General features: G+C 47.9%; 1 protein-coding gene across 1 annotated transcript in view; it reads left to right on the top strand.

Moving 5' to 3' along the window:
- Nucleotides 1-26,983, top strand: part of FOXR1 (forkhead box R1) — a 73,355-nt gene that overhangs the window by 36,928 nt on the left and 9,444 nt on the right. The window contains exon 4 of the mRNA XM_075327269.1: nucleotides 2,858-3,057. Coding sequence (XP_075183384.1) covers nucleotides 2,858-3,057 — 200 coding nt within the window. The remainder of the gene's footprint in view (nucleotides 1-2,857; nucleotides 3,058-26,983) is intronic.

The raw sequence follows: 26,983 nt of genomic DNA, 5'->3' as shown, positions 1-26,983 counted from the left end.
CAATCTCAGACCGCTACAGGTTGCTATTTTTAGGCTGGGGGGCCTAATAACCATGGGTCTCCCCACAGGGTGGATTGATTTAAATCACGCCGATTTAAATCATGATTTAAATCACGATTTAAATCCAAAAGATTTTTTTCTATTTAAATCGGATCGATTTAAATCATGATTTTAATCATGATTTAAATCACTGATTTAAATCAAAAGGTTTTTTTTAATATAAATCACGATTAAAATGAGACGTGAGAGCAGTGTGCATGTGCGCCCATAGTTACACGGACGAAACTAGGGGCAACGATCTAACGCCAGGGTGAGGGGGGGACCCCAAAGTAAGTAAAAATCTTTTTTGTTTTACTATATGGCAGAAATCAACTCTGCAATGGAGTGGCTCGCCAATACTAACCATGACATTGTGGCAACTGTGCTGAAATTGAAGTGTGAATCTGCACCATTTCAAAAATACATGTTTGCAGATAACGTCGTTAATGAACTAAAACCACTGGACTGGTGGAAGTCGCAATCACTTGTTCTTCCAGCAAAGATAATAAATCTAGCTACTCAGCTACTGACTGCATCGGCTTCATCCGCAGGAGTAGAGAGATTGTTTTCTTCATTTGGTTTTGTGCACACAACAGTCCGAAACCGCTTAGGAACTGCTAAAGCAGGACAACTGGTTTTCCTATTAAAAGTCCTAAATAAACAGTAGGCTTAAGGGTACCTTCACACTTAGCAATGCAGCAGCGATCCGACCAGCGATCTGACCTGGTCAGGATCGCTGCTGCATCGCTACATGGTCGCTGGTGAGCTGTCAAACAGGCAGATCTCACCAGCGACCAGTGAACAGCCCCCAGCCAGCAGCGACGTGCAAGCGACGCTGCGCTTGCACGGAGCCGCCGTCTGGAAGCTGCGGAGACTGGTAACTAAGGTAAACATCGGGTATGGTTACCCGATGTTTACATTAGTTACCAGCGCACACCGCTTAGCTGTGTGTGCAGGGAGCAGGGAGCCGCGCACACTGAGCGCTGGCTCCTTGCTCTCCTAGCTACAGTACACATCGGGTTAATTAACCCGATGTGTAATGCAGCTACATGTGCAGAGAGCAGGGAGCCGCGCACACTGCTTAGCGCTGGCTCCTTGCTCTCCTAGCTGCTGTACACATCGGGTTAATTAACCCGATGTGTAATGCAGCTACATGTGCAGAGAGCCGGAGCCGGCAGCACAGGCAGCGTGAGAGCTGCAGAGGCTGGTAACTAAGGTAAATATTGGGTAACCACCTTGGTTACCCGATGTTTATCTTGGTTACAGCTTACCTCAGCTGTCAGACGCCGGCTCCTGCTCCCTGCTCGCTTCATTTGTCGCTCTCTCGCTGTCACACACAGCGATCTGTGTGTCACAGCGGGAGAGCGCCTTTGAAGAAAACGAACCAGGGCTGTGTGTAACGAGCAGCGATCTCGCAGCAGGGGCCAGATCGCTGCTCAGTGTCACACACAGCGAGATCGCTAATGAGGTCACTGCTGCGTCACAAAAAGCGTGACTCAGCAGCGATCTCGGCAGTGAGCTCGCTGTGTGTGAAGCACCCCTAAAGGACTGATGTATTCACTGAAGATGTTTGCTTACTTCAAACGTTAGAGATAGGCTATTGTTAAAAAGTACTTACTCTCTGTAGTTCAATTCTGAGTGTTTAATAGTGCAAATAAAAATTATTAGGTTTCATAATCAACTGTTTTAATATTTTTATTTGTGTAAAACAATTAGATTTGCAAAAAGACAAAGTTTTGCTTGTGTACAACTTGATTAAAAAATCTGATTTAAATCAAATGATTTAAATCAAAAAAATCTGATTTAAATAAAAAAAATCTGATTTTTTTTTGATTTTTTTTAAAAAAATCAAGATTTTTATCCACCCTGTCTCCCCAGTCTGAGAATACCAGCCCCTAGCTGTCGGGCTTTATCATGGCTAGGTATAAAAATTGGCGAGGACTGCATGCTGTTTTTTTTTTTTTTTTTTTAATTATTTATTGAAATAGTTAAAAGAAAAAAGCCTCATGTGGTTCCTCTTATTTTGATAGCCTAGATAAGCGCAGGGCTGGGGCTGTAGCCATATACTTTATCTATGCTGACTATTATAATATGGGGGGGACCCTACGCCAATTGTTTATTTTTATACCACAATACTGACCCGCAGACAGCACCTGTGATTGGTTGCAGTCGGAATGTCACACAGGCTGGGGGCGCATCTGACTGCAACCAATCACAGATGCCAGGACAGCCGGTGGGTGGGGAAAGCGGTGCATAGCAATGATGAGCGGCCCAGGAAGTGAAGGAGAGGCCGCAAGAGCATTTTGCAGCCACGACTGAGCCTCGGTAAGAAGAAAGTGCTTGCTTCATTCTTATTTTCTTTTTATTTTTCCTTTTTTTTTTTTTTTTTTTTTTTTTTAATTTCTAGAGTGCCGGATCCAGATCAATCACCCAGAATCCCGGGCCCAGGTCCGGCACCCGGGTGTATTTGAAACCGTAGGGATCCAGACTTTTACAGCTCATCACTACTCAGGACCATGTTTCTATATAATACAGATAATAAACTGCACACTAACCACTATAAAAATATAAACATGAAAAATGGCAAAGCATTACTGCTATAGGGATACTATGAACAATGAAAAATACATTTTGCTATCTGGGAAAAATGAATGTATGAAAATGGTATTGCAAAACTGCTATGAATATTTGAAAATAGTAGAGATATTTAGCAAATGTATTGATCAATGCAAATGAGCCCGAAAACGTATATAAGCCTCCACCAAGCCTATTTGCCATGTTTCCATGCATCTGTGACCTCATTTTTTTCTTTTGTCAGTGTACAGAAGATGACTGCTTTATGTCCAGCTCACCTTCCACTCACATACAAAGGGTAAAGTACAGGAAGGGTCAAGTGCAAAAATCTCCATGTGGAACATGGCCTCGTCCTCCGATCAACTACTGCAACTTGATCTCTCTGGCTCTGAGGAACAGTGAGGACGGCAGTCTGAATGTACAGCAAATCTACAGCTTTGTCAGGTAAAGCGGTTCTGGAAACCGTAGATACCGTTCACATGAGCTGCATATATAACCACTAGAGGGGGCTGCAGACATTAATTTACAGGATTTCATTAAACCTGAGAAAAGTGCTGTATCTTAACTAAGTAGAGTTATAAAATAGAAAAATATTAACCCTTTCCTCACATGACTATACTGTTTTGTTTTTGTTTTTTTTATTAGTTTGTTGACCATAGACGTATAACAGCTTAGTTTTTTGCAGAATGAGTTGTATTTTTGAATGACAGCATTTATTTTATCAAGTGATCTAAAGGAAAGTGAGAAAAAAAAGTATAAGTACAGCAAAAAAGCACAATTCCACAAATTGTTTTTATTTACATATTTACAGTGTTCAATATATGGTAAAACTTACCCAGCAATATGATTCCCCCCCCCCCGCCCCCTAAATCAGTACAGTTAGGCTATGTGCCCACGGGGAAAGTGTCCTGAGGTTATATCCGCAGGACATTCCGCAGGAGCTCCCAGAAAACCGCAGCACAACTTTGTCTTTTTACATGCTGCGGTTTTATTGCGGAATGTCCTGCGGATATGCTGCGGTCATACTGCATTGAAGATACAGTACCATGGCTTCGGCACTGCATCCTAAATGCAGAACAAGTGCTGGAGTGATCGGGAAGTTCATACTTGCCTCCATCACGCAGCACTTATCTCCGGCAGGGTCTGTCTGCACATTGCCGGAGAAGGTGGGCGGGCCTGCACTAGCTCTGGCTGTCACATGACCAGAGCTCGTGCAGGCCCCCCCACCTCCTTCCTGCTTCTGGCTCCACTGCGCTCCTCTGCACTGGAGGAAGTGACTCCGGTGTCTTCAATCAACGCAGGTAAGTATGGAATCATGCGGAAAAATCCTCAGGAATAATTCACATGCTGCAGATTTTTCTGCTGGGAAATCCGCATTATTTCCGCTGTGGAAAAAAACGCAGCATGGGCACAGCACTCCCCAAATGCCATAGAAATGGCTGGGGACCGCTGTACTGCGAATTGCGGCAAATTTTCCGCAGTGAGGGCACATAGCCTTAGTGATGCCAGCCATGCATAATGGGGTTTATTTCTTGGGGTGGGGGTGTGGAGTTTGTTCTATTTTTCAATTTAAGTGGTTTAAAGAAAATAAAGTAAAGCTGGAGCTACCAGTTTCCGCTAAGAACGGTAAAGTTCAATTTTCAGTTGATGGAGCTGTGTGAAGGCTTGTTTTCTGTGCCCTGGGCCGAAGTTTTTAGTGATGCCAGTTTAGGGTAGAAGCAATGTTTTAATCCAGTCTTATTGCAATTATTATTTATTTTATTTTTTTTTGCAGGATTACAGCATCCCCCAAAAATCATAGTTCTGGTATATTAGATTTTTTTTTTTTTTCCTCATTACTCTATCAATTGGGTTCATTTATTTTTATATAATTAATTTGAACCTTCGGATTGCTTGTGATATACAGTAATACCACAGTATTGATGAATATAGTTAAAATTATGGTTTCCTATAAACACCAGCCAGAAGTTTGCTTCACAGGAGTACCATTGAGAGGCATGGGAGTCTTCAGCAGCCATCATGAGGATACATCAGCAACCTGCGATCATGTTCCGGGGGCAAATGAGTGCATGGATTAGTGTGCCCCTTGCCGGCGCACTTTAGGTGTCACTGTCGGAGGCTTAAAGGGTTAACAGCTGTGGGCGGAGCTTCGCTCAAGGCGTGGCAGTCAGGATAAGATGATGGCTGAATATCAGAGCCATCATAAAGATACAGGCTCGGCTTGTGAGTCTGCATCAAAGTCGGGGAGCTGACATCTGTCGGTATGGGGTTAAAGTTCGGAACCAATTTTTGGCACAATATATTGATACATATACACTAGAGATCAAAATTAGAGAGCAATGCATGATCAATTGCTTTTTTCCAAAATAATGTAATCTACATCGTTCAACATTTTAAAGGTTTTTTGTTTTTTTTTTTTTGTACGGGGTACACCATTTCACTAGAACAATGTTTTACAAAAAATCCAAAATATATCACTATTAGAGATGAGCGAAGCGGTCGTGGATCGGCTTGAGTTCGGTTCGCCGAACAGAGGTCTCGTTCGAGTTCGGTTCGGCGAACCAGTTCGGCGAACCGCATAGGAAACAATGGGAGGCAATCACAAACACATAAAAACACCTAGAAAACACCCTTAAAGGTGTCCAAAAGGCGACAAACAACTCACAACACAAACACATGGGAAAGTGACAAGAACAAATTCTCATGCGAAAACAAAACAGCGTTGCGAGGAAAAAGAGGACGAGACACAGATATAGGCATGGCATGCCCTTCTAAAATCATGTATAACACCGCAAGGGGACTCCCAATCAGAGTCTCTCTTTTTTCCAAAAATTGGGCCCCACAGACACCACTTAAGTAGCAGCACTTGTGCCCCAGTTGCAAACTGGACAGGTAGATTTGCATCTGTCGCGGGCAGGGAGGGCGCTGCGCTCACCCACTGCTCGGGTCCGGCTGCTGCTGCTCGCTCGGTCGGTGGCTCGAGCGGTGGGCCGGATCCCGGGGACTCGAGCGGCGCTCCTCGCCCGTGAGTGAAAGGGGTGGTTAGATTTAGGGGTATTGTCCGTGACGCCACCCACAGTTTGTGGGGAGGTTGGGACACCACCGCTGCTCTGTACGGGGATCCCAGGAGCGTTGACAGGGAGCAGCTGACATATTTTCTCCCCTCCGTGGGTAGGGGGGGGTTTGGTGGTCCCGGGGCTCGGTGGTGGAGGTCGGAAGGTGGGTTGCGGGGCCTGGCCGGGTGCAGGGTCGCGGGGCAGCACAGTGCCAGACGGCACGGTGGTACTTACTCAGCCAGTAACGCACACGGAGTCTCTGGTAAAACAAACGGCTGGATGGACGAGTCCCACAGACGGCTGCGGCGGTCACTCCCGGTAGGTTGGCGGTAACTGTCTCTCCCTGCACCGGTGTTCTGTTCTCGGCCCCAATGGCTTCCCACTGATAGCCCGCTCCCCAGCAGTAGATTGGCTAAGGGAGCCCTTCCGTTGCCCGCAGGCTCTGGCCCTGGGAGCTCTAGCTCTGGCGGTAGCTTTGTCTCCCTCACGGTTTGGACGGTTGCCTTCAGTTGGGTCTTTACTGCTGGGAAACCCCGGAGGTTCCCGTCGCTGACGGATTTTATTGGTTTTACGGCGACTCCTAGCCTGGTCGGGGTCCGTAGGCCCTGCCGGATGGTGCTGGCTTCTCTTCGCTCCCCGATTCGGTACCGGCGGGCCACCGCCCGTCCCCGGTCCTCACGGTTGTGCTTCAATCGGCCTCTCCTGCAGACGGAAACCACCGTCTGCCAACCTTGCTGTCAGGTGCCCGGGCCACGTACCCGGACACGGTCAGTCTGCTCCTCTACTCCCACTTCCCTCACTCAACTCCAAAACTCAACTGCTTTCCTTTTCCCGCCTCCAGGACTGTGAACTCCTCGGTGGGTGGAGCCCACTGCCTGGCTCCGCCCCACCTGGTGTGGACATCAACCCCTGGAGGGAGGCAACAAGGATTTGTTTGACCTAGGTGTTCCTAACCGGGGTGTAGGGTGTGTTGTTGCAGTACCTGTGACGTCCTGGCTTGTCCAGGGCGCCACACATCAAGCACATTCAAAAATACGCCATCCTTAACCATCCCCAGGGTGACACCGGGGTAGGTAGCAAAGTCTTTGCTGATCCCAGATCTGTTCATCTTGGATCATTTTTAGAAACATTGTAAGCAAGGGTTACTCCAAGCGGAGTCTCCCTTTTTTCCAAAAATTGGGCCACACAGACACCCACCCCTTCAGTGGCAGCACTTGTGCCCCAGTTGTACACTTCACAGGTAGATTTGCATCAAGGACATTCAAAATACACAAGCATTTACTGTCCCCAGGATGACACAGGGGTAGTAAAGTCCTTGAGGATCCATGACTTGTTGATTTTGATGAATGTTAGTCTGTCCACATTGTCACTGGAGAGACGCGTGCGCTTATCTGTCAGCACACACCCAGCAGCACTGAAGACACGTTCAGAGACCACGCTGGCAGCTGAACACGACAAGATCTCCAAGGCGTAAGTGGAGAGCTCTGGCCATTTTTTCAAGATTTGAAGCCCAAAATGAGCAAGGCTCCATTTGCAAAGTCATGGCATTGATGTTCATTTGGAGATACTCCTGTATCATCCGCTCCAGCCGTTGACTGTGTGTCAGACTTGTTGTCTCTGTTGGCCTTGCAAAGGATGAAAAAAAAAAAAAAATTATGAAAAGATTCAATAAAATTGCTGTTACCAGCACCAGATACGGTGCTGCTGGTACGGGTAGACTGTTGAAGATGACGAGACCGTCCCATGTTTGTCGAGTTACAACTGGGAGATTCACTCCGTGCACCACGGGTGTTTTGTGGAAAAGCCGAGTTAAGATCGAGTAACAGCTTTTGCTGATACTCCTGCATACGTGCGTCCCTTTCTATGGCTGGAATTATGTCACAAAATTTGGACTTGTACCAGGGATGTAATAGTGTGGCAACCCAGTAGTCATCATCACTTCTAATTTTGACAATACGGGTCATGTTGGAGGTAGTGCAGCAAGAAGGCGCTCATGTGTCTGGCGCAGCCATGCAGACAAAGTCCACGCTGTGTTTGTGGCATAGAGATGCTAACCGTTCTTTCTTCCTCTGACATCTCCCCCCCCCCCCCCCCCAACCTCTTTCAACTGAAATTTGACCAAGGTCTCCCTCATCCGCTGAGTCTTCCATGTCCATGGACAGTTCGTCCTCCATTTCTTCATGTTCTTCTGCACCTTCCTCAACATTTCTCCTCCTACCATGCGCCCTTGTTGATCCCTGTCCCCCATGGTCCCATGCCTGCCGCGTTGGTGATGAACGTCTGGACCTTGGTCATGTTGTTGTCTCTTGCGCATATGAATCCTCCTGTAGTTCCTCCTCTTCCTGTTGTCCCACCCCCTGAGTCCGAATAGTGTTTAGCGTGTGCTCCAGCATGTAAATGACTGGAATTGTCATGCTGATAATGGCATTGTCCGCGCTAAACATATTCATCGCCATGTAAAAACCTAAAAATATGTAGCCCCAAGGTACCAATAAATTAAGTAGAGGTGGGGATACAAAGAGAAAGGACCACGAATAATCAAAGTGAAATACAAACTTTATTAAATATAAATATAAAGGTGATACAGGGCACACAGTGGTTGCAGGCTAGATGGAAAAAGCCTGCCAGAAACAACCCACAGCAATACCAGGACAAACCACCAGATGGCAAAACCTGATGACAGGCAGCAATATAATAGCCCGTGGAAAGTCAAATAGGGACAGTGTAAAGTTACCAGTTTATGGAGGAGATCTGTAGAATCTCACAAAAGTCCCAATAGCAAAAGGGGCATAAATGATTAACAAATATTACCTTGCGTCATGTCAGAGCAGGAATGGTGGATGTGTCCAGGTTATATATATTCATCGCCATGTCGAAACTGTGCAGAAGGGTGCATAGGTCCTTGATCTGAGACCACTCAATCGGTGATCTGCCCCACCTCTGCATCTCGTTGGCCCAAGCTATACGTCATGACGTATTGCACCAGGGCTCGGCGGTGCTGCCACAGTCACTGTAACATGTGGAGAGTCGAATTCCAGCGTATCGGCAGATCGCATTTCAGGCGCTGAACCGGCAGGCCGAAAGACTTCTGGAGCGATGCAAGTCGCTCAGCTGCGGCGGTTTAACGTCGGAAGTGAGAAGACAGTTTTCGTGCCCTGTTTAAAAGGCCATCTAGGCCGGGATAGTGTGTTAATAATTGCTGGACAACAAGGTTCAACACGTGAGCCATACAAGGCACGTGTGTCACCTTGCCCAGGCGAAGGGCCGCACCCAGGTTTGCAGCATTGTCGCACACGGCCTTACCAGGCTGCAGGTTGAGTGGAGACAACCATTTACCAAACTCAGTCTCCAGAGCTGCCCACAACTCAGCTGCTGTGTGACTCTTATTTCCAAGACATTTCAAGATAAAGACCGCCTGATGCCGTTGCGCTCTGCTGCCAGCATAGTAATGAGGGGTGCGTGATTCCTTCTGCGCAGTTACAATGCTGGTGGCCTGACCAGGCAGGCTTGGGGCGGAGGTGGAGGACCCAGACGAGGTTGAGGAGGCAGAAGCAGTGGCGGAACTTGGAGAGACAGAGGATTGACACACAAGTCGTGGGGATGGCAAGACTTGTGCAGCAGACCCTTCACCATCTATCACCATAGTTACCCAGTGCCCAGTCAGCGACCTGTAACGTCCCTGTCCATGCTTACTGGTCCAAGTATCTGTGGTGAAATGCACCCGTTCACACACAGAGTTTCTCAAGGAAGCAGTGATGTTGTGTGCGATATGCTGGTGTAGCGCAGGCACACCTTTCTTAGAGAAGTAGTGGCGACTGGGCATCTGGTACTGGGGCACAGTGACAGACATAAGGTCTCTAAAATCCTGTGTGTCCACCAGGCGGAAAGGCAATATTTCGATAGCCAAGAGCTTACAGAGGGATAAAGTCAACCTCTTAGCTTTGTCATGGGTCGCAGGAAATGGCCTTTTATTTGTCCACATCTGAGGGACAGATCTGGCTGGCTGTGTGTAGACGGTGGTGAGTAGGGTGTCCCTGGAAAAATGCAGGTTTGTGAGGAAAGTGCAGGCGTAGACAAGATGTTAGCTTCATCCAACGTTGGTGCTATCGATGTCTGAGAGAGCTGTACACACGCACTTGTTTCCCCTTCCAAACCAACTGACGACCTACCAAGCAAACTGCCTGTTGCGGTTACAGTGGTGGAAGTTGTGCGTGGAAAACCAGGTGTGACCGCTGTCCCCACAATCCTAGAAGATGAAGAGCGCGCGGATGCACTGGAAGGGGCAGGCGGTGTATGGTCCGCTCCACTAGCCCGCATTGCAGCACTGTGAGCTTCCTACTGGGACATATATTTATTCATGTGACGATTCATGGAAGAAGTTGTCAAACTGCTGAGGTTTTGCCCTCTACTAACAGAATCACGACAAATTTTACATATCACATGATTTGGGCGATCTTTTGCTATGTCAAAAAAGGACCAGGCTAGGCAAGGCTTAGAGGGCATGCGACCTGCTGAGCCACCCCGACTAGTGCTCAGAGACAGAGTGGTGGCTGAGGATGCAGTTGTAGACGTGCTACCAGTACTCCTCCTCTGTCCAGGAAGGCGCAAGGTAACTTAGTCGTCAGTAGCATCCTCCTCCACCGCCTCTGTTGATCTCCTCGAGTGCCTGACTGTGGGTTGACAGTAGGTGGGAACTAGAAGTTCCTCATCAAGCGTTATTTGCACTCCCCTCCCCCTCAGACTGAGCCTCTTCCTGCCCTGAACGAATATTTAAGTTGTCATCCCAATCTGGTATCTGCGTCTCATCATCATCAGTATGTTCCTCATTGTCTATTACAACAGGTGTTTCAGTTTGTGAGTAAGGGTCAGCATTATGCTCATGAACTTGGTCATCACTGCCTGAATCTGAGTCACAAAGGTTCTGGGCATCACTGCAGACCACCTGGTCTGTACTCACTGTAGCTTGGGAGCAGACCTTTTGATTCCCAGGCTATAGTGTGACTGAACAGCTCTGCAGACTCAGCCATCTCTGTTCCACCATACTGTGCAGGGCGGATGGAGACTTCAGAGCTGGGAGAAAGCAAGTGTGATTTGGGATGACAACTCGGAGGACTGGTGTTTTCTCTAGTCCCTTCCACGACAGCATAGGAGGTTGTCTCTCCACGCCCTAATTGGGACAGGAAGTTCAAGAGGTTTAAAAGGACCCTCCCACCTCCCACAGCCAGTGTCTTTCCTGTCCCCATGGGGCATGGAGAGGTTTTTATTTTTCTCCTATGCTGTGGTGGCCGGCGAACTACAGTATAATTTTTTTTTTTTTTTTCTTCCCCTGTTACCTTAAGCCGGACAGCATCGGTCGGGCCTTCACTGCTCCTCCCTTGCTGTTCCCTCACGCTGTGTCTGAACCTAGATAGGTGAATTTGCCAATTATACCATGCTTTGAGAGCCCAAAATTGACCTGATTTGCGCCTATATTGTCTGAATGGGCAGTAAATAAGTTCTATGCCCTGGGGGCAGGTTGGGATTAGAGATCAAGCTCTACCATTGTTTTTTGATCTTGACTCCCTAGTGATCAATGTTATCTTTACTGACCCAATGATCGATGACTAAACCTCACCTTACGTGTGTTTTTCTGTTGTATTTCGCTCCCTTGTTCCCTATTCTATCTTAATCCGTTTGCTGTGACTGCAGTTTACCTTGCCTTCAGGGTAGAGTAGTGGGCCATAGATAATGCGTTGCTGTCATTTGGTGGAGAGTTTTGCTTATGCACTGGTCGGGACCATGCGTCACCCTTTTAGGATGTGGCACATGGCCTTATTTCTGTGTATGGGTATGCCTCCTGTAGGGTGAAATACCCTGTATTATCTAATAATGACGAGCCCCCTATATGCATAGCACCTGCTGGACACAGCGCAACCTGATAAGCTATAAAAACTCTCTTTGTTTGCACTATTTAAATGAACGTAATTGTGATTATATTTTGGCTGATATTCACGCAGTTCACCTTGCTTTCAGGGCAGAATAGTGGGCCATAGATAATGTGTTGTTGTCACTTTATGGAGGGATCTGCTTATGCATTGGTTGGGACCATGTGTCACCCTTTCGGGCTGTGGCATATGGTCTTTTTCTGCGTTTGGATATGCCTCCTGCAGGGTGAAATACCCTGTATTATCTAACAGTGATGAGCTCCGTTCATGTTTAGCACTAGCTGGAAACAGCATACCCCGATAACCTCTAATAACCCTCTCTGCTTGTATTATGCAAATAAATAAATGTAATCGTGACTTTATTGTTTTTGCTGATATTTATGCCATCGATCACATACCTGATAAATGAATTTTATTTGTATGTGCAGGCTGCGCTACTGGTTTGATTTCTTTCCGATCCGGATATGCGTAGCATAAACCCGGGTCGTCTTGTTGGGTATTGAATCACGGATCTGTTGCTGTATTCCGTGAAGGGTTAAATACCCCCTTACCATCTTGCTAATGGATGAGTCTGATTATGTTTGTTTATTTACAAACATAAGGGAAGCTCATATACCGTATACCACACACCTATATGTAATACCTGTAACATTACACGCTGTACAGGATTACAATTTGATGACACTCTAAGCACCAGCGCATGCGCAGTATAACATGAGGACGTTCCTCCCTTTGTCAGATCATGTGATGTATACCAGATGGTCGGCGCTGTATAAATATATATATGTAATTGATGATAGAAACATATTTTCTCAAGCGCCGCTAGACTATTTATTAGTATTTAACATACTTAGGGACATATACTGGTATTTTTGATAAAGCGCTGCCCGCTCCTATGGTCAGCGCATGCGCAGTATAAGCTGGGGGCCTGTACTTGTCTATCACATGACCTAAGCAAGATGGCGGCCGCCATCAGAACGCTGCAAGTACACGAGATTCTCCAGCTGCGGTACTGGTGAGTCTTAATGAATTTTCCTTTATATAGGGCACATACGGAAGCGTTGCACAGCTTTCTCCTTTCCCCTGAGGAAGCCACCCCTTGAGGTGGCGATACGCGTGGGGTAATCCCATGGGAAACCCTCTCTTTACGCTACTTTCATTTGCATGTATCTCTGTGTAATTTGCTGTCACTGACTGTGAGTATAGACTGAAGGGACCCTGAAGGCTTGGTATAGGTCATCCGCTCTGATTCATTCTGGGTTATACTGGATTGTGCTTATACTGTCTCAGCACAGTCAGATCCCTTTAGCTGGTTATATTAGGCTCTAATACTGCAGTTTGATGCTGATGTAGTATCCCTTATTTTACATCTTCTGGGTATTATTGGAGGTCTAGGCCTTCATTAAATTGTGTTTGTACTCTATATCCGGTCATCATCTGTGGTGGATACAACTGACCAATTTTCTTTGATAAATTTGATAGCAATACAATGTGTAGATACTGTTTGTAATATATGTATGGCGTACTAAGGAGAGGTTACGTATATAATTTTGATATACAAATTTCTTAATGTATATTGTTTCCCAACGGGATAGGTTCAACATGCCACAGGCTTTTTAAGTGTTTTTATTACCTTGTGTGTGTGCCACACTTTCAGTGCGGACATGTGGTTTTTTTGTACAATAAAATTAACTCCTTGTATTTAATTGACAATGTGGTGATCCCGTGTTTGGTATACCTCTTTCCCTCTTCCTTAACTCACGCTGTGGGGGACCGCTGCTCCAGCCTTCCGGAGCCTCCTTAGGGGTGATGCAGGCTGTTGAGCTCCCCGGCCGGCGTCCTCCCTGAGCCGCCGGCCGCTTCCTGCATACACGCTGCCGGAGCGATCCGGAAGTGCTCCCGGGGGCGGGACTTCCGGTCTTGCGGACTTCCGGTCGAGCGCTTCCGGTTTGCGGAGGCAGCGTGGAGGACACGCCGACAGTGACTTGGCCTGTCCAGGACCGGAGGCGGGGAACGATTACCGTCACTGGGAGGGGCAGGCCCTTTTGCATAAGGGCTGCCGCGAAGACGTCAGATCATGGTAAGCAACCGTGCTCCCGGTCATGTCTTCCGCTGCAGCTGCATCTGCAGAACCCAGTGTGCCCCCTGCTACTGTAAGTATGGAGGGGGATGGTCCCTCAGACATAGGTCTCAGTCAGATGATTTATGGCTCTCTGGTCTGTGTTTTCTAGGAGGACAAGGCCACCAAGAAAACTGACAGAAATGAAAAATCAGAGAAGCCTGAGAAGTCAGAAAAGGCTGACAAGTCCGATAAGCCTGATAGACCTGACAGAATGGAAAAAAATAAAAAATGTCCTATCTGTATAAAAAAGCTCCCTGCAGTATGGGATAAAAAGCTTTGCCAGCAATGTACGGACCAGATTATTAGGGCCGAACAACCGTCCCTGATAGACGAGTTGCGGTCCATGATGAAACAGGAGATTAGGGCCTCACTGGCCTCCCTTCCTGCTCCTGGCCCTGCTCCTGGCCCTGCTCCTGGACCCTCTCCTCCAAAAAAGAGGAGACTCCAGTCGACCCCGTCTGATCAGGAGGACGCTGATTCCACCTCTGAGGGTCCTGATGAAGGATTTCCCTCTGGGGGGTCTGACCAGTCCTTTCTGTTTCCCTCTGAAGATTTGGGGGATCTTATTGGGGCAGTTCGGAGCACTATGGGATTAGAGGAAGTGCAGTCGCTTCCCTCAATCCAGGACGAAATGTTTGCTGGCCTGAAGTCAGTCAAACAATTAGGATTCCCAGTTCATACCAATATTTTGGATATTGTCTCTCAGGAATGGGAATTTCCTGAGAGACGGGTACGGTGTGACCCTAGACGCCGGTTTCCCCTGGAACCTTCTGGATTACATTGGCAGGTCCCAAGAGTAGACGTTCAGGTGGCTAGGGTAGCTAAGCAAACGGCTCTTCCCTTTGAAGATACTTCCCAACTGAAGGATCAGATGGATAGGAAGGTAGAAGGCCTGATGAAGCGATCCTGGGAGGCATCGTCTTCTTCAATTCAGGCTAACATTGCCTCCACCTGTGTATCCAGGTCCCTAATTAGGTGGTTAGACCAGTTGGAGGCTCATATTTCCCAGGGGACCCCTAGGGAGGAATTACTGGAATCCCTTCCCTTGCTTAGGAAGGCCACCAGTTTTTTGGCAGATACCTCAGTGGAATCTGTCCGCCTGGCGGCCAGGACCTCGGTTCTTTCTAACTCTGCCAGACGTGCCCTCTGGCTTAAGGCCTGGAGCGGAGACTCCACCTCCAAAATGAGGCTTTGCTCCCTTCCGTTTAAAGGGGATTTGGTGTTTGGGCCTGCCCTGGATGATATCCTGGACAAGGCGACCGATCGTAAGGCCTTGCCCGATCCTAGACCCAACAGGAAGCGGTCCTTTCGTCCCTCGATGCCTCAAGCCTCCCAGCCCAGAGGGAAAGGGAAGGCAGGCAGGTGGAGCTATCCCAAGGGTAGAGGGAGAAACTTCCTTATCCCTTCCCATCAGCAACGTCCTCAGCAGGACAAACAGTGACTCGGCCCGGGTGGGGGGACGACTCTCGGCGTTTCTTCCCCAGTGGCGGTCCATAACCACTTGCCAATGGGTTCTGAAGATCGTCTCGGAAGGTCTCCTCATAGAATTCCTCTCCCCCCCTCGTCCGGGTCTCCGAGTCACTGCTCTGGCGTCGCAGGTTTCACAGGCTCTGTTGTACACAAAGATTATAGAGCTAATGCACTCGGGGGTCGTTTCCCCAGTCCCGAGTCAGGAAGAAGGGGTAGGACACTACTCCCGCCTCTTCCTTGTCAAGAAGCCGTCTGGCGACGTCCGAATAATTATCAATTTAAAACGTCTAAACCGTCAGGTCAGGTACCGGCGGTTCAAGATGGAGTCAGTAAAATCAGCTATTCCCCTGATAGGTCTACACCACCAGATGGCCTCTATAGATCTGAAAGACGCCTACTTCCATGTACCCGTCCATCCGGAGCACAGGCAATACCTCAGGTTTGCGGTGCTACACGGGGAGGAAGTGCTTAATTTCCAATTCAATGTACTTCCCTTCGGGATCTCCTCGGCTCCAAGGATCTTTTCAAAGATCATGGCAGAGGTGGTCGCCTTCATAAGATTGCAGGGTATCTGTCTGGTTCCATATTTGGACGACTTTCTTCTCATGGCTCCATCTGCTCCAACCCTCCGGAGCCATGTGGAAAGGTCTTTGGAAATCCTTCGGTCCCTGGGATGGATTCCCAATCTCAAAAAATCACAGTTAACCCCCTCCCCCACTCGGCAGTTTCTCGGAGTGCTGCTGGACTCCGACAGAGAGGCATCTTTTCTCCCAGAGGGCCACAGGGTAGCTCTGTTAGCCAAAATATCAAAGCTTCGCAGGCAGGCTCGCCCGACGCTTCGAGCGGCTATGTCAGCTCTGGGTTCCATGACGTCCTGCATTCCCTCAGTCAGGTGGGCTCAGGCCCATTCTCGGTGTCTCCAGGATCATATCCTGGCACATTGGGACAGACTCCCGTCATCCCTAAACAGACGGTTTCGCCTCTCTGGGTCCGTCTCCTCATCCCTTCTCTGGTGGCTGCGTCCCGCCAACCTGCAGGTGGGGGTTGCCTGGACTCAGACACCCCTAGTTACACTGACCACAGATGCCAGCCTACGAGGATGGGGGGCAATGGTGGCAAACTCCCCATTTCAAGGGGTCTGGAGTCCTTACGTCAGCTCCCAATCCTCCAACTACCGGGAGCTCAGGGCAGTCAGGGAAGCCCTCCTTGCGGCTCAGGACCTCGTCCGGGACTCTCACGTCCTGGTGTATTCAGACAATATCACAACAGTGGCACATCTCCGCCATCAGGGCAGTACACGCTCAGGCGCCCTGAAGTCAGTGTCCTCCCGAATCTTTCAATGGGCGGAACAATCTCTGCTCTCCCTCTCTGCGGTCCATCTGAAGGGCTCCCTAAATCTTCAGGCGGATTTCCTGAGTCGTCGGGATGTTCATCCGGGGGAATGGAGTCTGGATCAGGCGGTGTTCTGCTCTCTGGTGGCAAGGTGGGGTGCTCCAGAGGTGGACCTCTTTGCTTCGGCAGGGAATCGCAAGGTCGCAACATATTTCTCCCTGAACCCACGGGACGAGGCGTTAGGGGTAGACGCGTTCTGCCACAAGTGGTCATTTCGCCTCGCTTACGCGTTCCCCCCCCCCCTTCCTCTTCTCGCAAGGGCCCTGAGGAAGATCAGAGACGAGGGGGTCCCAACTATACTGGTAGCCCCGCTGTGGCCCCGGAGGAGTTGGTACAGCCTGGTCTTGACGCTAGGAATCGACGGCCCAGTCCTCTTAGGTTCGGACCCCAGCTTACTGTCACAGGGTCCGATTTTCCATCCGGCTCCCCAGAAACTCAACTTGGCTGCCTGGCTTCTGAGGCCCGGGCACTGAAGGCCCAAGGGCTTTCTGACAAAGTTGTGGCTACCCTACAGAAGAACCGTAAACCTGTGACTAATAGTATTTACAACAAAATCTGGAAGAGATTTTCCTCCTGGTGTGGTTCTCGGCCTCCTGACCCACTTCGGCCTAATATTGCGCAGATTCTGGACTTCCTCCAGAGTGGATTGGACTTAGGCCTTCGGCCTAGCACCCTGAAGGTTCAGGTGTCCGCCCTCAGTGCTGTCTTTGACACGGCTCTGGCAGATCATCGTTGGATCCGTCGGTTCTTTGTGTCCGCTAGTAGACTCTGTCCACGTCAGAGGGTCCTGACGCCTCGCTGGGATCTCAATGTGGTCCTTTCCGGACTATCTCAGTCACAGTTTGAACCTCTGTGCTCTTGTAACATTCGTTCTCTTTCTCACAAAACTGCTTTTCTTGTGGCTATTACGTCTGCTCGCAGAGTCGGAGAACTTCAGGCTTTGTCTATTAGGGAACCTTACCTGACCAGAGATGACAGCATTGTTTTTCAGCTGGACCCTTCCTTCCTTCCCAAGGTGGTTTCGGATTTTCACCGTTCTCAGTCCATCGTCCTGCCTTCCTTCTGTCAGAATCCTCGGACTCCGGGTGAGGAAGTGTTTCATTCTTTGGATGTCCGTCGGATAGTGTTGCACTACCTGGAGGTTACTGCTTCTTGGCGCCTTGATTCTAACCTGTTCATCCAGCCCTTTGGCCGCAATAAGGGCAAGAAGGTGGCTAAGAGTACCGTCGCCAACTGGATTGTACGGGCAATTAGAGATGCCTACCTCGCTCAGCATCTCTCTCCACCTACTGGATTCACGGCGCACTCCACCAGGGCTACCTCTGTCTCCTGGGCTGAACGGGCAGGGGCTTCCCCTGAGCAGATCTGCAAGGCGGCTACGTGGTCTTCGCTCCATACTTTCACGAAGCATTATCGGTTGGATCTTGATTCCAACAGGGATTTGGCCTTTGGCAGGAGGGTCCTGCAGGCTGTGGTCCCCCCCTAGGTATCAATTCTTTGGTATTCCTCCTATGCTGTCGTGGAAGGGACTAGAGAAATAAGAATTATTCTTACCGATAATTCGGTTTCTAGGACCTTCCACGACAGCAGGTAATTCCCTCCGCTTTGTATTCATATATTCCTGTATGTGTGGTACTTCTCATATGCTATGGATTCTTTGTAAGACACTGGCTGTGGGAGGTGGGAGGGTCCTTTTAAACCTCTTGAACTTCCTGTCCCAATTAGGGCGTGGAGAGACAACCTCCTATGCTGTCGTGGAAGGTCCTAGAAACCGAATTATCGGTAAGAATAATTCTTATTTTTGGATGAGGTAGTTGAGGTGGAGGAGAGGGCACTTGTTGGACCACTTGAGATCCATTCAAGCATTTTCTTTTTTTGGGGCAACATCTACCTTTGTTCCAGTTGTTCGTGTTCGTGAAAAAGGGAGCACATCCGATTGTCCACGGAAAGTAGTAGACATCTTACTTTTGCTGGAAGATGGCCTATCTTCACCAGATGTTAATGGAGCTTTGCCACCTTCCCCACGGACACAAACGTTTTTTCCTTTTCCAACACGCCTGTTCCCCTTTCCAGCAGCATCTGTCATTTTGCCACTCATTTTGCTAGTGACAAGAATGTCCACTTAAAATGTGGTAGTAAAAATTGAGAGGTGGTGTAGATTGCAGCGGTGGTCTACCTTTATTGACAGCAGAATAAACAACAATAACTATCCCGGGCAATGAAACTATGGCCCTTAAAATGGCAGCACAGTTTGCTAGTATAATAGCTTAGTAAAAATGAGTTTGAGTGTGCAATGCAGAGGTGCTGCAAATAGATTTGCACCAGTGAGACACTAATGGAAGTCCAACAGCCACTTTTAAGGATGCCTCTAAGTTTCCTCAGTGTTTGCTAGTATAATGGCTTAGTAACAATGAGTTTGAGTGTGCAAAGGGCAGGAGGGTACAGTGGCAGGGTTGTGGGTCTGGGTAGAGGAAAGGAAGCCTCACTTTCTATCCCTCCTAAGGCTGTGTTCACACACTGCGTTTTTTACCTGCGTTTTTGGTCCGTTTTTGGTCCGTTTTTGCTGCAGAAATTTCATGAGAAATTCTTGTAACCTTTCTGCAGACATTCCCCAGCAAAACCTATGGCAAAAAAAATTAGCTGTGCACACACTGCGTTTTTTTCTTAAGAAAATTCTTTCAGTAGATTTTCTTAAGAAAAAGAATGAGCATGTCACTTCTTTTCTGCAGCTAACTGCGTTTTTTGCCATAGATAATTGGCACAATAACGCAGGGAGCAACCAGCGGTAAAAACGCACCAAAAACGGACCTAAAACGGACCTAAAACGCACCAAAAACGCACCGAAAACGCGGCAAAAACGCAGGTGCGTTTTTGGTGCGTTTTTTAACACAGGTGCACTCTTAAGAAATTTCTTAAGAAATTTCTTAAGAAAAATCATTTTTCTAGTGTGAACATAGCCTAATTGTGAAATGCAGCAAGGAACTCCCTGACCTTAGCTACACAGACGCTCTTATCTGTAGCTGTTAAAACCTCTTTCCACGGACCTGACTGTCACCTATGGCTCTGAGCCTGCTGCAATTAGCCTTTACAAGAGCTGAAAGAAACTTCTATCCCTATTCTGTATAGCGCTGTGTGTAGAGCGTACACGGCAGTATCGGAGACAGGAGCTACGCCAGCGGTGACTGACACCCAGATGCAGAAGGCAGATAATGGCGTCCAGACGGGCAGATGCCCGTATGTATAATGCAGGGACTTGTGACATGGACATCCTATCACACATGCCGTTGCTTCTCTGGCTAAAAGTCCACTTAGCTGTGTGTGTGTGTCTGGGATTGGCTGACATGCTGGCCCGCCCCACTACACGCGCGCTTAGGGAGGGAAGGAAGAACAGAAAAAAAAAATGGCGATCGCCATTATCCCAGCAGCAGTGATCTGAACCCGCTGTTCCCGCAGACTATATGCTGAAATTTCATAATAGTGTGAGTCAGAGTGACTTACACTATTACAGCGGAAAGCCAGCTAGTAATTAGCTTGGCTTTTTGCTGCTAGAACCGTTCTCGAACGTAACTAGAACTATCGAGCTTTAGCAAAAAGCTCGAGTTCTAGTTCGATCTAGAACAGCCCCCAAAATCACTCGAACCGCGAACTGGAGAACCACGAACCGCGCTCAACTCTAATCACCATAAATTCTTAATTTTGCCCAAAACGTGATGATCATAATCAGAGAACAGCAATGACTGTAGCACAGAGAAAGATCCAATTTATATGAATCAGCTCACCGTGTAAGGCTCAATCCCGATTCCATCCTGGAGCACGGACAGGCACTGCCACAGCCCAATGAAATGCAGAAAAAAGAGGATGTCCAGCTCTTCAGACAAAGAATCACGTCTTTATTTCATCATGCAGACACAGAGAATGACATGACCAGCACTACGCGTTTCAGGTGAAACACTCACCCTTAATCATGATGCTGGAGAGACGGCGCTACAGAGTTTATATGCAAATGCTAATTAGCAGAACAGATGTTTAAATCACTTAAGCACTTTACATATTCAAAAATTTACCATGAAAGTTATTACATGTAAAATAAAATGCAAATACAATATAGGTATCAATAGTTTTCTGGACTAAGTTAGGAATGTATATAAATTCTGACATATTAATTGTGGTGCACAAATATACATATGCAGATATGACATCTAGACCAGATGCATGAGCATTAGGTCTGAAAATATTCATTGGTAATCTAGTTACTTACAACATAAAAAAATTTTTTTATCCTTAATCAATGTGATCCTAATTCACACTATGTGCGGCTTGTGTGGTTTTTGTGTGTTATGTTTGCTCAATCACAATGCGGGTAATTACATATTCATTAACACTGACCAGATGCATGACCATTAGGTCTGAAAATATTTATAGGTAATTCAGTGACTCACAACATAAAAAATTCACTTTTAACCAATGTGATTCTAATTCACACTATGTGCGGCTTGTGTGGTTTCTGTGTGTTATGTCTGCTCAGCCACAATGCGATTTTCTTTGCCTTGTCTTTGGCGCATGGATTCTTTCATATTGGTTGGAATGCATGGTTAGCCGCAGGGTGCATTTTTAGTTCCTCTTGAAATTGTTGAAATTTAATCCCAAATGCTGTAATCAGAAATGAATGCATTGCAAAATCCAGTTGTGGCACTTTTAGAGTTTGGTTATTCTGTCAGTATTATCTGACAGATAATTATAACTCACAATACGATTTGGTGGCCTCTGCTTGAACACAATATATATTTTCATCTCACTCAGTTGGGTACAGCCTAATATTGATAAACCGGGGGAAAAGAAATTCTATATAATAAAAAAATTTAAAAAAAATGTTTCTTAATTTTTTTTCCCTAAAAAAATTTATTAAAAATTCATTGGAGTACAGCGCTTGCACAAAAATGGGTCATTTTAGGCAACTCTGGTCATTTTGCACCCAAAATTGTAATTAAAGGCAGCATGATTTTTCAATAGCACATGAGGGGGAGATAAATACTTTTTTATTAAAAAAAATATTGTAGCTATGCACATAAAAAATTCTTGTGTGCATCCTCATATATGTGCAGATTCATTCATATATATAGTCATGCATTTGCATATATTTTATGTGCACTTATTTGTAGATGTCATATCTGCATATGTATATTTGTGCACCACAATTAATATGTCAGAATTTATATACATTCCTAACTTAGTCCAGAAAACTATTGATACCTATATTGTATTTGTATTTGCATTTTATTTTACATGTAATAACTTTCATGGTAACTTTATTTTTGAATATGTAAAGTGCTTAAGTGATTTAAACATTTGTTCTGCTAATTAGCATTTGCATATAAACTCTGTAGCGCCGTCTCTCCAGCATCATGATTAAGGGTACCTTCACACTTAGCGATGCAGCAGCGATCCGACCAGCGATCTGACCTGGTCAGGATCGCTGCTGCATCGCTACATGGTCGCTGGTGAGCTGTCAAACAGGCAGATCTCACCAGCGACCAGTGAACAGCCCCCAGCCAGCAGCGACGTGCAAGCGACGCTGCGCTTGCACGGAGCCGGCGTCTGGAAGCTGCGGAGACTGGTAACTAAGGTAAACATCGGGTATGGTTACCCGATGTTTACATTAGTTACCAGCGCACAGCTGTGTGTGCAGGGAGCAGGGAGCCGCGCACACTGAGCGCTGGCTCCTTGCTCTCCTACCATAGCTACAGTACACATCGGGTTAATTAACCCGATGTGTAATGCAGCTACATGTGCAGAGAGCAGGGAGCCGCGCACACTGCTTAGCGCTGGCTCCTTGCTCTCCTAGCTGCTGTACACATCGGGTTAATTAACCCGATGTGTACAGTAGCTACATGTGCAGAGAGCCGGAGCCGGCAGCACAGGCAGCGTGAGAGCTGCAGAGGCTGGTAACTAAGGTAAATATCGGGTAACCACCTTGGTTACCCGATGTTTATCTTGGATACAGCTTACCTCAGCTGTCAGACGCCGGCTCCTGCTCCCTGCTCGCTTCATTTGTCGCTCTCTTGCTGTCACACACAGCGATCTGTGTGTCACAGCAGGAGAGCAGCTTTGAAGAAAACGAACCAGGGCTGTGTGTAACGAGCAGCGATCTCGCAGCAGGGGCCAGATCGCTGCTCAGTGTCACACACAGCGAGATCGCTAATGAGGTCACTGCTGCGTCACAAAAAGCGTGACTCAGCAGCGATCTCGGCAGCGAGCTCGCTGTGTGTGAAGCACCCCTAAGGGTGAGTGTTTCACCTGAAACGCGTAGTGTTGGTCATGTCATTCTCTGTATGATGAAATAAAGACGTGATTCTTTGCCTGAAGAGCTGGACATCCTCTTTTTTTTCTACAGAGAAAGATAACTAAATTTTCAGAAGGTAACAGTCACCAATCAGTAGGAAGTGTACTGGCCTTTGCTTTGAATGGCTTCAGCACATCTGCGGCCACAGGATATCACTAGTCTCTCATACTGCTCTCGTGTGATATTGGTCAACTGTTCTTCCAGTCTCTTCCACGGTTCTTTCGCTGTTGTGGGTTTCTTGGCCATAACTTTGTCACCAAGGATTTTCCAGAGGTATTCTAATGGGTTTAGATCAGGACTCTGGGCTGGTCATTTCATTGCTTCAATGTTTTCGGTTTCAAGGAACTGCTTTACCCGTTTTGCTGTGTGACGGGACCTTGTCCTGCATGAAAATTGCTGGCTGAGTGATGAGCACAAGTAAGGAACCACATCTTGTTGAAGAAGGTTCTGAGACACACTTGCATTCATTCTGCCATGTGTCTATATGAGAGATCCAACTCCTGCTTCAGAAGACATTCCCCCAAACCATGACACTTCCTCCACCGCCTTTCACTGACTTCTTAATATACTTTGGGTTCAGTCTTTCCCCAGTTTGTCAATGAGCATAATATTGCACATCAGACCCAAATAAAATTAATCTTGCTTTCATCACTAAAATGAACTGTGGACCACTTCTCCTCTGTCCACACAACATGTGTACCGCCCCGCGGCCTCGGGTCCGTGCTCGCGTTCCACGGGTGGTGGCTCGAGCCTCTCACGGACCCGGGGGTCATGTCGCTCTGCAAGGGGGTTGGCGTTGCACACGGGGGAATGCGGGTATTTGGTTTTGGGGTTATTGTTCGTGACACCACTCACGGGTTGTGGTGATGGTGGACAACACCGCTGCGGTGAAGGTACGGGGACTCCCGGGAGCGGTGTAGTGGCGCAGCTAGGTGTTGACCCCTCCGTGGGTAGGGGTTGTTGGTCCCAGGGCCCGGTTGTGCGAGGGCCGGGGTGCAGGGCGCAGGGTTGCGGTGCGGTGCCTGATGGCACTGGTGTACTCACGATTAAACCACACAGTCACTGGTAAACCAAACTAAGGTATGAACGGGGCCCGCAGCCGGCTGCAGCTTCCTAGTCGGGTTGGCAATGTCCACCTTTCTCCTGCACCTATGTTGTAGTTTGACCACTGTGCCTTAGCACTGGTAGTCCGCTCCCCGGCCTGTAGATGTCGGAGGAGCTCCTTTGCCCGCAGGCGCTGGCCCTTGGATCTCTGGCCTTTGGCGGTGGCTACTATCCTTACTGGTTGGGCTGTTGCCGTCAAACGGGACTTTGGTGGGAATGAACCCCTGAGGTCCACACCGCAATCAGTTAATTCGACTATGGTGCTGGCATATAGCCTAGTTCGTGGTCTGAGTACCCTACCTGGTGCTCCGGTATCCGGTTAGCTCCCCGGTTCGGTTCCGGCGGGCCACTACCCTGTCCCGGTCCCTTACGGTTCCGCTGGTCGTGTTCCTGGTCTCCTGCAGGCGGTCACTGCCGTCTGCCTGCCTGACTGTTTTGGGGTCCTAGGCTCCAGCCAGGCCCCAAGCATAACTGTATGTCATTCCTCTCCACTCCACTGTACAGAACTCTACTCTTGTGTTTTCCCTGCCTCAGGCCAGCAGACTCCTCGGGGGGGCGTGTCTTTCCTCCTGACTTCGCCCACCTGGTGTGCCTGTCTAACACGGAGGGAGGCAATCAGGTCTTTATGGTTGACTGGTACCTTTTCTAGTGTGGGGGGGGTGTATGTGGTGATGTTGTGACCTGTGACCCCTGTGTCCAGGGCGTCACACATGCTCCTCAGAAAAGGTGTCTAGCCTTTCTGCTAATGAGCGGTTCCGTCACTGCAGAGTCGTGACACTGTATTAAGAGACAGATCCTTACTCTGTTCAGTGCTGAACTGGCAGCAATTGTAGCTGCGTGTTGAAACGATTACTCATAAAGATTCTCTGCATTATCCTGTCCTCTCCTGCATTTGTCTTTCAAGGGTGACCAGCCTTCTTGGGGGACTTGAAAGCATTTGTGATGTTGTCAAGATACTTTATTCTCAAAATCACAGACTTGGAACGACCAACTTCTCGCTATGGCTGATAGGGTCACCTTTTCGGCCTTCATCTAGACAACCTACTCCTGGAGGGTTTGTCACTTTAGAACGGCACACCATTTTTGCAAAGTCAGTGCAAACTGGAAAGTTAGGCTGCCAGTTACATAGGGTTTGGTAAATAATTAAGGAAATTAGCACCAAGTGCCAGATTAACACCAATAACTTGCAGGTGTCTGACAGTGTTCTCTAATTTTGATCAGTGTCTTTTACATTTATCTCATTTTACATTTTTATTATGTGCTTTAGAAGAAGTTCAATATACAGTATGAAATAAGCTTAAAATACTGATGGTTCACTCATGTTAGGATATCTGCAATAATGTAGAAGAGAAAAGTCGGGCACTGCAGCCTAAGTTGCCATATAGTGGAGCCGTACTCACAATTCTGGAGCATTCAGCTGTTTCTGGACTTCATGTGTTCCTGGGCTAATGATTCCAAACCAAGTGGTGCTCAGCGAACAACGTGAACAAAATTCCAATAATCCGGAGGAAGGAAGCGGCAGCTCACAAGGTAGGTGGCCAAACAAGTTTATTCTGCTATCGCAGACAAGCTTAGGAACAGTGGGGAGAGGAAGGAGTGCAGGGACGGGGAACGGACGAGCGCCGTCCCTGCACTCCTTCCTCTCCCCACTGTACCTAAGCTTGTCTGCGATAGCCGAATAAAGTTGTTTGGCCACCTACCTTGTGAGCTGCCGCTTCCTTCCTCCGGATCATGTTAGGATATAATCACAAAGGACTACACAATGACCTTAACATTTAGGAAATTGTGTGTTCTCTAATTTTGATCTCCAGTGTATACACCAGTCATTATGTAGTATATGGATATGTGTCTAATATGTATAGTGAGTTAAAGGGGTATTCCCATCTCCATGATCCTATCCCAATATGTAGTAGGTGTAGTAGTAGAAATAATATTAGCAAATACCTCCAATTAGGAATGTAGTATAGTTCTCCTAATTCACTGTGTCGTTTACCTCTTGTTCAGGGCAATACAGGACCTTGGGTGTCCATGGTTATGACCACAAGCAACTGACTGTGACTATATGCATGGTCGTAGACATGGATATCTAAGGTCCTGCATTGCCCTGAAGGAGATGAACGACACAGTGAATCTATAGTACCATACTACATTTCTACATGAAGGTATTTGCTAATCCCTTAACGACTGGCAGTAATAAGTCCTAAGCGGTCATAGTCTAATCCCTCCCCCCCCTTCCCCCGGCTGATGCGGCGGGGAGCCACGCACATGACAGCTGATTTGTACAGCTGACGAGTGCCTCGCAGGCACGAGTGGATCCGCGTTCTGCCTGTGCCTGTTAACCCCTTAAATGGCGCTGTCAAAATGTGACAGAGCCATTTTAAATCCCCGGAGCAGTAAATCCGTACTCGCCGGGCTCCATCGGCATCGCAGTGTCATGATTGTAGCACCCAGGGGGCAGGGGTCATCAGGCGTTACTCGTCACTGGGCTGGTATGATTATCTGGGATGTCGCAGTGGCCTGTCTGGTTTCGTGCCCCGAGGTGTACACCAATAAGGAGGGAAGATGATGGGGATAGTCATACTAGAAATGTAATGACGCCACCTGTGGTATGCGGCCAGGGATTTAGCCGCCACTGATGTCGCTGTCCTCCGGGGCGGATGGTAGTAGCAGCCAGAGATGGTATCGCTCCCCACAGGTGGAGCGGGCCCTGGGGAGGAGGGCGTTTCAATGTCGAGGCACGGGGCGGCAGTGCCGGTAATCAAGAGTCAGTCAGTGGCGGTGGTTCCAGGTGTCTTTACTCACTCTGTGCTGTGCCCCTCGCCCGGATAGTACTGGTCACCTGTGCTGTGATAGGCTGCGTTTACCTTGGATAAGTTAGAAGTTACCAGTGTTGGAAATAAGAAGAAAAGTCCTTGTTCGGAGTTTCCCTTCCCGCTGTGAGGCACCTGGGCTGAGCGTTCCG

Source organism: Anomaloglossus baeobatrachus, chromosome 11 (genome assembly GCF_048569485.1).
Source record: "Anomaloglossus baeobatrachus isolate aAnoBae1 chromosome 11, aAnoBae1.hap1, whole genome shotgun sequence".
Lineage (NCBI taxonomy): Eukaryota > Metazoa > Chordata > Amphibia > Anura > Aromobatidae > Anomaloglossus > Anomaloglossus baeobatrachus.
The sequence above is the reverse complement of the archived record's forward strand: the minus strand, read 5'-3'. Positions and strand labels throughout refer to the sequence as shown.